The sequence below is a fragment of the Pleuronectes platessa genome, chromosome 15, assembly GCF_947347685.1.
Source record: "Pleuronectes platessa chromosome 15, fPlePla1.1, whole genome shotgun sequence".
Taxonomy (NCBI): domain Eukaryota; kingdom Metazoa; phylum Chordata; class Actinopteri; order Pleuronectiformes; family Pleuronectidae; genus Pleuronectes; species Pleuronectes platessa.
Window position 1 is genome coordinate 16,219,864 of NC_070640.1, and position 13,814 is coordinate 16,233,677.

General features: G+C 44.1%; 1 protein-coding gene across 1 annotated transcript in view; it reads right to left on the reverse strand.

Annotated features, from left to right (window-relative positions):
• The window catches only part of LOC128457441 (roundabout homolog 2-like), an 86,182-nt gene that overhangs the window by 22,589 nt on the left and 49,779 nt on the right, over window positions 1-13,814 (reverse strand). The window contains exons 6-14 of the mRNA XM_053442123.1: window positions 11,657-11,793; window positions 10,142-10,153; window positions 9,507-9,631; window positions 7,828-7,999; window positions 2,951-3,156; window positions 1,054-1,135; window positions 810-975; window positions 382-548; window positions 164-285 (exon numbers count right to left, since the gene is read on the reverse strand). Of these exons, the coding sequence (XP_053298098.1) occupies window positions 164-285; window positions 382-548; window positions 810-975; window positions 1,054-1,135; window positions 2,951-3,156; window positions 7,828-7,999; window positions 9,507-9,631; window positions 10,142-10,153; window positions 11,657-11,793 (1,189 nt within the window). The remainder of the gene's footprint in view (window positions 1-163; window positions 286-381; window positions 549-809; window positions 976-1,053; window positions 1,136-2,950; window positions 3,157-7,827; window positions 8,000-9,506; window positions 9,632-10,141; window positions 10,154-11,656; window positions 11,794-13,814) is intronic.

Here is a 13,814-nt window from a genome sequence, read left to right on the forward strand (position 1 = left end):
AAGAAACTCCATCAAGTCCTGTTGAACTGTTTTTCTCCAATATTTCTCAACAAAATTATTTCAATCTGTAGTAAAAAGTTGTATATTATGTTCATTGCCTCAGCATTTTTTGTTAAATTTTCTAAATGTATCATTTCTTTTCTTAAATGTTATGAATACTCACAGTCCATGTGACCTGCACTGACGTGGAGCTGAGGACCACAGGGTTATGCATGCTGACCAGCACGTCTCCCAACTCCTTCTGCACGCGGCGGTGGTCCACTCCCTGTGCTGTAGGACTAATGTCTGGGAGAGAGGAAGAAGAGGGAGAGCACTTAGAGTGGAATAGTGCTACTCACCACTTAGAATCCATTACAATATAAAGGCCACTTATATCTCTACCTTGTGTCCGGACAGGTTCAGACATGGGGCTGGGGTCTCCGAGCCCTTGAGCATTCACGGCCCTGATGATGAACAGGTAGACTGTGTTGGGTCTCAGGTCCTTAACTGTGTACTCAGTGGTCTTCACATGGTCTGCCACTGTCTGCCAGCTGTTACTCACTGACTGACTGCAGAGAGAACCAATCAGATCAGTTGATGAGAATCGTTTTGTTACTGTGGAAGAAACTTTCATTGAGGGGGCAAAAATACACCACTGGGACCGGGAGAAACATTTCCTGCTTAGACTACACTTTTATTGTTTCACTAAAATAACAGTAGAAGTGTAAAAGATACCGTTACTTTCTGGAAACTGTCCCCCCCACATATGTTACTGCCATGAGAGTTCGGGGTCACTGAACGTAGCCCGAGGCCAAAGGTCACAGACTTACCCAAAGGCCTCAATGACATAGGAGGACACCGGGGTTCCCGCCTCTGGCCCCGGTTCCCATGACAACGAGATGCTGCTCTTGGTAACATCGGTGACCTCTGGCTTGGAGGGCGGCCCTGGGAGGGCGGTTGCATTGTGAGACATGAAGTCTACGAGGTCGGTGGAGTCTGAAAAAAGAAGAGAGGCAAAATGAATACCTGTGATAAATAAAAAACAGTGATAATTATTCATATGGGTTTTCAGACCTCTGACATCCAAGAAGGCGCTCCACGATGTTTCTCCACTGGAGCTGGTGGCTACACAGGTGTACAACCCGGAGTCAGCCAGCTACGGAACACAGATTACAACATTATTTTGAATATTTAACAAACACTTACAATAGTATGCAGCTTCCAACTTTAATAAAGGAAATAAAGCTGACTGGAAGACAGTAAAATCAAAGAGGTGAGGCCCTATTCTGTGAAACTGCCCCCTAAAGAGTTTCTCTGCTCATTTAAATAATACAAATACTTTCGGCTGCATTCAGGCCGTGCTGCGTGGCCGTGTTCCGCTAAAATCCAATAACCCTTTAAAACTCCCAGGCGGTTCCTACAAGCTCCTACGTCAGTCTGGGCTCCTGAAGGTGCTTCACAGCTCGTAGTACAGTGAAAAAGCATTAACCTTCCACTGGCCTGCATTTGGATCGAGAAACACCCGAGAATGGATGGAGAGGAATTTTAACACCAGCCAATGAAAAAAGAAAAAAAGAAAAAGAAAAAGCAGAGCTACGGTAAGAGCTTACATTAATTTTCTTAATTGATTTCCTCCAATAATAGCCGTCCTCCTTTCCCAGAGCTATCAACATTATCATCATCAGTGCTGACACAGGAAAGAAGAGAGATGACTCTTCCATTGCATATTGGCAGAAGCTTCGGGAGTCCCGGACAACTACGCCATCTCTCCGGAGAGAGAGAGTGACATCGAGAGAGCACTCTGACACTGTGAGAGGACACTATATATTGCACTTCCTCCATTATATTACCCCCTGTAGACTGGGCTCACTGCTCCCCGTCCTTGAGTCCAGACTAAACAGCACACTTTAACGACTTATAAAAATCAATACACACTATTCATCTTTTAAAAGCTACCTGACTGCTCTTGTCCTTTTGAATTTCATACGACTGATAGCAGCCGACAGATGACAGAGATTTAATTTTTCCTCCTGTAGAAAACAATAGACCTGTGTGTTTGTGTTTGGAACCCTGTGTGGACAATAAATGTGAATCATCTTTTATGGCTGTTTTTATTGACAGCGCAATGAAAGCTGGGTAATCAAAGTAATGCGACACAGTTAAAGAATTAGGAGTCCTTCTTGCTTAGTGGTGAATCTAGGCTTTATTCCAAATTAGGGGCCAATTCTGTGTCTAACCTCTGTGCAAAAATCCTGATTCAGTAAGAGGCACCATAGATTTGAGCTGGGGCCATTGCCCCCCCTGGCCGATGCCTTTGGATTCACCCCTTTTACATGGCACTGTGCACATGTATGAGTTGTAGGTAAGTAAAATGTTAATTGTGTGCACACAGTACGATTACTTTTTGCAGACATACATTTGCAAGAGATTCAGTTGAGATGGTGCAAAGCATTTGGATTAAATAATTCTCTCCAAGACTAATTAACAATTCTTTGTTCTTATTAATTACCCCCCGGGTCCTGATAAAATCACTATCAAGTGGTGGTTTAGAAAAGAGGAAGGAAATCTTGGTCAAATATTATGTTCATCAGTGGGATGCTTGCTATCGTACAGTTAAATCAGATAGCAACCAAAAACATTTCAGTATTGGTTGGTCTTATTCTGGGGCTTTCGGCTACAATTTCCGATTGTTAATAATGTGTGTGTACTCGCCAACCGCCACTCCAGTTAATTGCTGAGATCTGAGAACACAGCCGCTTGTTAGAGTCGGATAATCATACATTTTAAAGTCCTTGGGTTGGTGTGCAACCTGGATGTTCATTAACTGCAATGGTACCATGTTCCCGGACCTCAGCAGTTAAAATGCAAGCTCGGGAAAGTAAGAGGTGGAATTATCTTTTAATGGTTGGGCATTACAAAGCTGCATGCTGACTCCTCTCACGCTCAACTCTCTGTATCCAGTGTAACTCACCCTGGTGCTCTGGATCTGGAGGCTTCCATGGTCGAGCAGTGAGAACCGCGGGTCCTTTCCCAGCAGGCTGGCCCCGTTCTTCCGCCAGGACACCGTGGGCTCGGGCTCCCCGGACGCCTGACACCTGAGCAGGGTCACGCCTCCCAGCGCCTGCGTTTGGTTGGACGGGCCCTGCCGGATGATGGGTGGTGGGCGGTCCTTCAGGGCTAAGGATAATAATCAAGGAGCAGGTGTCTGAATGAATTCCAGTCGCAGTGTAATTTCGTTGTCATTGTGTTGGCAGTGACAAAAAGTGAGGAAGGGAAACCATGTGACCTTAACGCAAGGTGTTAATTTGTTGCATTAGTGATTGCAGGCCCAGTATGTTACGGCTCAATCTGACGGATGTGTTGTGAGAGGAAGTGTTTTGTGAGCCTTTCCCACAGTAGGACTGTGCGCTCGTGGCACCGCGTCGCACCTTTGAGCTTTAATTACTAGGTGAGGATTAACGACGCTTCACCCATAGTGCTAATTACCGTACCATCCTCCTAACACCTCTCAACACATCCATGCCCGTCCTCGCCCTTTCTGCTCTGACTCATGGCTTCACCACCTCCTTCTTGGCATCGCCCCCAACCTATGCACAGAACTAAACTCTGAATTAACATGCCAAGCACAGCAACAACACTTCTCCTTTAAAGCCTTTTAAAAGCATGTTATATCATCCAGAAAACAACTTATGCTCTCTGGAGCAGTAATTTCTCCACTGTAGAATCTCTCTAGGCCTTGTAACTAACGCCCCCCCCCCACGCTTTTAATTTCCTCACTGCTGCTCTCCAGCTTTATCAGTTCTGTCTCCTTTCACGCAAGTGTTTAGAGCTGGTCCCCCCCCCCCCCCCCCCATCTTATCTTTCATCACAACGAGGAACACAACAAGTCCTGGACAATAGGAGACACATCAGGTACAACAAGGTGCAGCGCAGAGTACAGTAAGAGGAACCGAGTGTCGTCTGCCATTTTTGTGGAGGCTGAATTGTTCGCATTCATGAGTCGTTAAAAACGTGGACTTTGTTTTGTTGCTGTGTTATGGAGAGGAAATAAATGCTTCAGCTAGAATGGCACTCAGTAGAATACATACCTCCACCAAGGCTCGACAGTCCCCTAATGAGACCACAATGGATTTTTGGGAACTGCACCATATTGCATTACTCATAAATGTCAGTCCCCTAAACATGGCTGTTTTTTTCCACAAACATCCATAAGCAATTAACAAAAATGTTGAAAAACGTATTCTTATTATATTAAAGACAGTAAATATTTAAAGGATATCCTTTCTACACCAAAATTGAATGGGCTCTTCCCCGACTCAAACTGCATCCTTCCACCAAGTTTTGCGTTAGCTCATCCAGTAGTTTTTGCATCATTCTGCTAAATAACAAACAAACCACAAGGGCACTCTAAGAGCGCATACCTCTGCCAAAGCCGATGCCCTATCTCGCAATGTTATTCAGATTCACTCTAAAATTGTATGGATTCTTTCCTGTCCTATGGGTACGTCTGTGACCTATGTCCTCGGGCTACGTTCAGTGACCTCGAACTCTCATGGCAGTAACATATGTGGGGGTTTCTGTGGGCATTCAATTCAGCCAGGACAGTTTCAATATAAAAAAAAAAGAAAAAAATTGGATGGGTTGTCTTTTACGCTTCTACTTGTAATTAGAGTGAAAAATGTTTTGGAGAAATAAAAGCGTTGTCTAAGCAGGAAATGTTTCCCCCGGTCCCAGTGGTGCTTGTTAGCAGCATTGTAGCCTCCTCAATGAATAGTGTCTTCTATAGTCCCACCTTTTCTCAAAATTGAACGGAATTCGGTTCTGTAGTTTTTGCGTAAACCTGCTGACTGACACACAAAAAAATGCTTATGAAAACATAACCACCTAGGCGGCTATATAAAATATTTTTTATATTAGGCTCTATACTGACTGATATACTGTGTAGCAGAGCATTTTCAGAAAATCATTACGTCTACTGTACAGCAAGCTACCCGTATCCCAAGTGATCCCAGAGCCCACAGCAGCATTATATTGCTGTTCCTGATTTAGCCGTAGTCCAATAAAAAGATAATCATAAACTCATTCCTTTAGTGGCGAGGAAATAAAAAAAATATGGTGTTCACCACTTTCAGGCAGAATGCTTACTCGCTGTTCATGTCTTATTGTTAAAACATGTATTCGGTAATTAAACATAATCAGAGCATACATTTCTATAAATCCAATAACAATACTGCACAAAACCGGAGTTGAAAGGTAACTCTCAGGGTTCAGGCTCGTGCTCTCTGATCAAGCACCACAGCAGCGGCTACTATTAGCCTCCGGGCCTCCTCAGTGTCTGTAGGAATCTGTCAGACAGGTTCAAGTTCACCCAGAGTCGAGCTAGTGTCAAATACTCACTCCCTATGTAAGGCTTGAAATATGGCCTCAGAAAAATTAGTAGCTTGCCCCTGCTTGGAGAGCGGTGGCTGTGGGTAATCTTGCATTCAGCGTGGTTACAATGGAGTGGAACAATGACCCAGTTTCGCATCCACAGAAAATTGTCAGACCACTTCTGTGGCATCTCAACTGTCTGTGTCTGTATGCTCAGCAGGCTGCAAACAACTTGCAGTGAAAAAAATAATGGCTGAATATGACGCCTTTGTTTCTGTCCTCACACACAACCTCCCTCTGCCTGCCAACTGGAGTAAATGTAACCACGAGAGTGTATGGCACTTCTTACACTGGCTGGAAGAACTGTACTCACTGAAGCCGGGCACACACTGTGCGACGTTAGAAATGTTGTTAAATTCCAGCTCACACTCTACGGGTAAATCGTCTGAGATGTGAAGCCAGAGCTCAGGATTTATGTGCTGACACTGGACACGACCTGGCTGCTCACGTTGTACTCTGCACCAGCTCCTCTGGACCAGCTCAGGACTCGTGTCTCTGTCAAAGAACAAGAAGTCGCAGTTTGCTTGCTAACACTGCCAACCAGGGCCGGGTCTAGGCAGGGGCAAGAGGGGGCCTGGCCCCCTCAAATAAATGTTGTGCCCCCTCAAACTAAATAGGGTTAGGGTTAGGCACAATGCCCCCTCAAGATTTGTGGCTGCCCCCTCATACATGCCTGTCTAGACCCGGCCCTGCTGCCAACTATAAGAAAAACGTTGCCTCGATCATATGCGTCAATCTCTTTGTCCAAACATCCTAAAGAGAGAAAGCAAACTACATTTGATTCTACTTTGTTGTATATTCACTACCTACTGTATTTTAAAGCCCTTTTATATCTTTCTTTTTCTTACTTTCTGTCCAATTGCTTCAAACCATAAACTCCGTCGATTGTGTTAAGCCTTTTTGCTCAGATGCCTTGAGAGAAAAAAAAGGCGAGGAGCTTGAGGAATCGAATGGAGTACTGAGGACGACCAAAATTTCTGACATGCCACAGAATCCCCTGATTGTCCGACCGGCGATCTGGAGCATCTGATCGCTCCTCGCACCCCCCTGTGCACTGCACGACAAATAACTCACTGTCAACAAAATTAAAATTCAGTCCAGCTCTGAAATCAGGTAAAAAGCAGGCTTGAATCGCACAGTGAATTTTTGGCTTGATTCTGCACAAACACAACTATAGAGAATGCAGCAAGCCCCTTTATTTCACCTCTAACTGGATTATTTATAAACCTGTCTGTCACATGCCAGCGTGAAGCACTAATCCAAATCGGAAACCATCAGTGGAGAAGCCTCTTGGACAACCAGAGGGAAAGTGATGATCTCCCACTCTCTGACACCAAACTGTCCGAGCTTCGAAAACTCCGTCCATCTTTGTTCAGCCATGAATCAAAAGGTATGCCTCCCATCCATTGTGCTCTGCAGCAAACATTTGGATATTGATCCATCTCTTCTGAGTGACAGAACAGGAGTGATTTCCTCTCCAAAAAACACTTCAACAGATGTTAATTTAATAATGTGTGGAAGGACACGCCAAGAAACAAATGGAGGAGAAGGGCATAAACAGCTCCCAGCTGGCAGCGGCTCAGCACTTAATGCCGACGTTAAAGCTTTGTCAAAAAGAGAGAAAAATGCGCAAAAGCGTCTCTCCATCAAGGAGACAGTTTTATTTCAGTTTCAGTCTTTTAGTCGAGCCGCTCACATTTACCACAGCCGGGTGATGATGAAAAGGATGACTGTGGGTGACTGGCTTTTAGAACGTACAGATGCATCTTCACCTTTATGTGTGTGGGCAGACAAACAGCCGGTGATGTACTGGTATTCAATGTTTTATTAGGTCTGGATGATGCTGAAAGCCTGTGTGGGTATGTTTCATCTCATTCTAAAGCTCAGTCTGCACCACAACAAAAAAGGCATCAAAGACAGAATAACATTGACAAGGTTTTGAAATTATAATGCATCTTGTTATAGCTGACCCAGTTAGTACCGCCTTAAATCTGAATGTTGGGTGGTTGGCACTTTTAAGGGGCTTTCAGTTCCATCTCCTCTATAAATCAAATTAGTTTGAAAAGGCTGAGTTTAAACTTTATATCAGAGAAGCAGTGGTGTCTCTGTTATCTACTTATTTAGCTATTTGGAGAAATCCCTCTGGATGTTATCGTTGGGGGGAAAGTAACGGCTCCATTCCGGTGAAATGACCTGTTTATTGAGCCATACAATCATGCAATAGTGTTTTGAGTGTTCACCAATACTGTGCATGTGCTTTGCCTCCCTGATGCCCAAAGTACCTGACAGGGTGTGGACCAAAAGAGTAAAAGTAGAAAATGTTTTAAAGTATTTTTTATTAGCAAATGTTAGTTTTGTTGGTGTTTGTGTATATAAGTGTATGTGTGTGTGTGTGTGTGTGTGTTTGGCCAGTCTTACCGTCTGCCACTTCAAGCTGAGCCTTGGCCATGATGCTGCCTGCCACAGTGAGGGCCTGGCAGATATAGTACCCGGCATCAGAGCGTTGCACAGATGAAATGGTCAGCTCGCCGCTCACAGACACAGAAACTCGGCTGTCTCCCTGTGTCGGCTGGTTGGGAAACAGAAGGTCCTGCAGGGAGTGGAAGTGGGAAAGTGACTTGAGTATTATGGGATTCATTTGAGAGGAATTGAATTGAGGAAGAAGAACCTCTCTTATAGTTAGGGTTGGGTAGTGTTTTGGGTTTTTCGCAAAACAATTCCGGGGCCTAAACGGTGCCAGAGCTGATCAACGATTAAAACAGGTTTTTTAATTGCAAAGGAGAATTGAAATTTAACATATCAACTTAAAAATACAATTATAAATAATTGCAACACTTGTTACACAATTACCTAAAAAATATAAAAATACAGTCATCAATTTTCAGTACCCAACAACTACGTTCGTTAGAAAGTTGTACTTTTTATGTACTCTTTCTTTTTGAAGGTGAGAGATGAATGGCTGCACAGTTTTTCTATTGTTCATGATTATCTTAGTGAATAAAGATTTAATCGTCGTGAAAATGTCACAAAGGGGAACGACTGCGCTCATCTGAATTTGAACTTTACAACATGACTGACTGTTTAATTTAAGACAAGCCTTCATTTAACTTCCATGTTCTCACAATTATGTACAATTCAGTCACAAAAGTGGGTCAGCAACTCTTTCCCACTAGGCCTGAATGGCAGTTTACCCCCCCGAGTGATGATCCTGCCGCGGTAACCCGCAGTCCTGGTCATGAAAAAGAGGCATCATCTCTCTGCACCTCGAGCACACAAACTGACGGGCAGCAAAGGACATTAGCCTGCTTTCATTATGTCTAATGACTCTAATGCAGCACATGACATTGTGGCATGCTAAGTGACTTGGCTGGTCAGACTGGTGCAGATTGAAAATAAATGACCACTTCATCTTTACGTGGAGCAGAATCGCTCCCTGCTCTCCCCGGGGTTTGATCCTTTAAGTCCGATGATTGGACGTTTTTACATATTTTATTTTTGATGCGGTTGCAGAATTTGTGTCTGTACAGAGAGGAATAATTAATTCCCCAGCATGCACACATCCGTACAGACACGCAAACAAGTAAATCTTTGAATTTCTGCACAGTAGAGTCCAGACTTTCTACGGAGATCAAACGCATTCTCACAGCACAGATATCTCCGGAGCATTATGCTGAGGGTTGGAGTAGCAAGCAGGAGATAGGACTTAATGTTTAAAAAACTGTCACAGAGATCACAATGTTAACAGACAATGGACCCTGGGGACACCTTATCACCAAAAGCTCTTGAAATCTTCATCAATATCCCTTTAAGTGTGGCACTGCTCTTATATCCTGACGAATTAGTATTCTTTTTTTTTTTTTTTTTTGCATCCGTCACGTGTTAGAAATGTCATCAACATGCCCACTCACTCATGGATAATTGTGGACGATCTTATTCTGTTCTCACGTGCAACCCTATTATCCAGGGTTTTTACTACAGGGCTACCAGGGGAATGCTGGAGCCTCTCGCGTTGACATTTGCGTTCTCACATACAGCCCCTCCGGAGATTACCCGGAGTTCAGTGCATGTCTGAAAGCAGCTTGAATCAGTATCCTCACCTGGCTGCCCTCTCGCTGCCAGAAGACAGTGGGCTGAGGTTTGCCCCTGGTCTCGCAGGGAAAGGTAGCTGCGCGTCCTTGAGCCACGATCTGGTCCCGGGGTCGCACCACAAACTGGGGCGCCTCTGAGGTTAAAGGTAAAACAGACAACACAATAGCAGCATATTTGCACAGAGATGTCTGCGTACAGAAAGACAGTTTGGACTGAAGGTCTAGCTGCAGGCTAAAAGGTTCATGCATTAGGAATTTCTTATTGCTTTAAAAGCTATTTCCTAATTATGCCAATCTCGCAAGCCATTCATCCAGCTGCCAGAACATCAGATTGATTGATACCGGCTGATAAGCAGGGCGAATTGATGTCCTTTTGAATTCAAATGTGTCCACTGAGGTGCATCATCCATATCTGGACGCCCATCCGGGAAAATAAAAAGTGAGGTGGTCAATCCATTGCTTCTACAGACGAACGCCAGGGGGAATTCAGGGGCTTCAGAGTAACTTCGTGGATATGCATGTCCAATATTAGTCTGATGAATGTGTTTGTGGAATGCCACAACAGTGCATGCATACTGCAAGAGTGTGTGTGACCATAAAACTGAAAGCAACGCATGCATACAATGGCATCAGCTCTTACTTACCGACGGGGCGAGCTGGTGACACAACAATGGTGTGGGTGAGATAAACACACGACACAGAGAGAGGGACAGCAGAGGAGTAGAATAGAGGGACAGAAGAAAAAAAAACGAATGAAAATCAGAAATGGATGAGGTGGGAGTTGGGCTGTCATCCATGAAGTTAGAGGAAGAGGAGAAGGGTAAAGCTCAGTCACCGAAGAGAGGTGATGGCATGGGCCTGAAGGAAATGGCGCTTTGGCAACAGTCGGGGGTGGGGAGGGAAACTGATGCCGAAAACCACTGAACAGATTTATCAGCAACACTTAACTTATGTCATGATAACAACACATTCACAAAGTAAACAGATTGCTTCATGGGGTCCCTGACTTTTTAATCTGATGGTAGCCTGCTGCGGAGATGCTACGTGCTGTTTTGCGGCGAACTTGGTGAAATAAACAGGAAACCCCAACTCTTTAGAAGATCTGGCATGTGGCCTGTTTGGCAGCTCTAACCTTATAACATGGCTGCTGTAATGAAAAGCAAGACATACTGCCATGCTCACGTGACGTTCACTCATCCAGGGCAGCCCAGTGATGGATGAGTTGAGGGTTTATTTATTTCTATCGTCTGACTGTCTAGCATCTCTCAACATCCGCTCAATATATCCAATTAACTACCTTACACCATGTTGCAAACTCTGCAACCATCACAGCACATAACAACTAGAGAGATGCATTCAATAAAAGTATATATCTTTCTTCTATAATTGATCATTTATTGGGGGGAAAAAATCTTTATCCTTACAGAAGCTTGTTTTGTATCATTGATCGGTGTTTACTGACTCATACTTAACATTTCTTATAATAACTCATCTAATTATAAGCACAACTGGCTTTATCTAATGGTTTTAACTCAAATGTATTGACAACAACACAAATCGTAAACATTACCATGGAGCTTTTCAACGTGTAAGACTGTTCATGCAAGAACGAAAGCAAGAAGAATAAAACTCTTGTTATGATAAAGACAGAATGAACAGTTAATGTCATGAGATCTAGAATGCTCGGTATGTATGATGATGTATGATGGACTTACTCGAGGGGTTCAGAATTGGTTCCAATTTTGATTGTTACTCAAGTTTTCACACTCGTCGGTTATAACGAGCAGGAAGCAGAAGGGGAGCAATTTTTATATTTTCTACAAAATCAAATACGAAATAGCTTCCTCCCATTGATACGTGTAAATATGGAGCGAGTGGACTGGTTGGAGAATAAGAGCCCCAGGAGAGGTCATAACAGTTCACTTAAAACGGGTTGGATTGTTCATATGTGGAGCCTGGCTGGAGACCTGGAGCAATCAACTACATCAGCTCCAGTTATATGAAAAGGGAAGCCGTGGCCGGGCCCAGCCTTTCAGCAGGGGGGCAATAACGCTCGTAAAGTGGGCAATAAAGGGCTGATTGTCCTGCGGCCTGCTTTGGGAGATACAAAATATATCAAGGTTGGGTTATGAGCTTTAGTCCACAAGCGGGTTACCCACCTCTGATGGTCAGGTAGGCCGAGGCCTCCACTTTGCCCACGCGGTTCTCGGCAAGACAAGCGAAGGTGCCCTGATCGCTGACTGAGGCCTTTTTGATCCGCAGCAGGAAGTCCTCTTTTTCGTATCTGATGTCGTACCTGATGACGGAGAGAGCGACACCACAGGTTGGTTGCACATTTGACTACTGCTTTTCTTTTTAAGAAATTCACATTTTTAATACAGTAAATAAGTCAATAACCACTGAAATGAAATCAAGGCTGTGACAACTTGTGTACTGTTTGTTGTGTCATTTTTGATATAATAAAGACAAGACTTTCTAGGACAATTAAGACTCTCTGCTGCACACACTTGGCTACAGAGGCAGAAGAAAGGGGGAGCAATTACTCCAAGATGAAGGCAAAGCAAAATGAAAGGTGCTTTCAGCTGGAACCCTGACTGTTCCACTATTTCAATATTTATAAAGACGCGCCACCCACTGTGGTGTGGGCTGTGCTATCCTATATGTGTGAGTTTGTGTGTGTGTGTGCATGGGAGAGAGTGAGCCGAGGAGAGAGGGAGACAGAGGGAGAGATAGACAAACAGTCTGAGAGTAAGGGTGTGGCACAGTCTGACAAACTGAATTTGATGAATGAGCCGAGCAGCAAGATATGACTTATTCATAGAGATACTCCATGCATCGGTGTGCGTCCACCAGCGCAGCACGCTGTAGTGCAGCGGCGGCACAGTTAAGAGCTGGCAGAAACATCTCAGCTTCCAGAGTTTAGATAAGCGCCTCCGAGGGGCTGCGGAGGGGACGAGCACGGGAGCGAGGAGTCGGGCTCTCCCTCTCTGGGGTCCCTTTTGAGTGTGAGAGATCCTGTGAAATTGTCTAGCCAGCCATACTGATGCAGAGATGGGAGAGAAGTCAGGCAGAGAAATGGCACAAGGGGTGAGAAAAAGTCACATCTGAAATAGATGTTCCAAGGGGTGTGGGCAGAATATCGATGGGGGCTGCGAGGTCCGTCCAGATTCTGGTGAGGACTCCATTCACAGCACATCCCTGACCCAGATACAGACTTCCCCAGGAGGCCGACGGGTTTAGGAGAAGAATGAAAGCACTGGAAGGAGGGAAGTGAGGCGAGGCAGGTCTGAAAGTAGGACATGTTTCCGGAGTCAAGGGGCACTGAGGTAGAGGGCACAACGCAGGTAGAGGCAGACAGACCGGTGGACAGACAGACAGGCGGTTGTCCGCAGTCATGGCTTGTACAGATGTGAGTTAAAGGTGTGTCGTCTCTCTCTGACGACTCATCAAGTCCTGAGCATCACAGAATTTGAGTATTTTTTATGCACTTTAGTTAAGTTGTATCTGTTACATTGACACAAATGAGGTATATTGTCTATTTGACAGCAATTTGAATATAAATTTAAATATTTCCAATTTACAGTTCATGTGTCCATCAACCAAAACCAGTCCAAAGTGATGCAAGTTCTCACATGAGAGGGACAACTTGCGGGTATGTGCACAACTGCAAATAGTGCTTCAAACAGCTATACAATGCAGCAAAGGAGCTAAACAGCAAGTTAGATATATTATGTTAACAAGAGATTAAAAAATTGTTGGTTCCTTATAAAATTGTAGCAGGACAAATAACAGTATTGCCGGCCAGCACAGACTAGATCATTCATGAGAAACACTGCTTTAACAAGGTGAGATAGGGCTTTAGCCTAGGCAGAGGTACATTATCTCAGTTTGTTTGTTTGTCTTTTTGTTGTTTAGCAGGATAACACGAAAAGTACTTGACAGACTACCATGAACATGGTGGACAGAAGCGGTATGTGACAGGAAAGAATCCATTAAACTTTGGTGTGGATCCAGGAATTGTTTTTCACTTCCTTTAACATTGTTCTTTCTTTTCAACATTTTTGTTGATTTCTCAGAGAATAATTCATGAATCTTGATGAGGAAAAATCTGGCCGTTTAGGGAGCTGATATTTATTAGTGAGATTCAAACGAAAATCTGGATCTAGTAAATTTAAATGTGGTTTCATTAGGGGACTGTTGGGCCCCGGTGGAGGTGCGAGCTCAACTGAGTAATCTCAAAGTTATATCTCTTCATCAGAGTTCCCCAAATCAGATATTAAATGTCTAATGCATGCATACAGTCATTAGCATAATCAT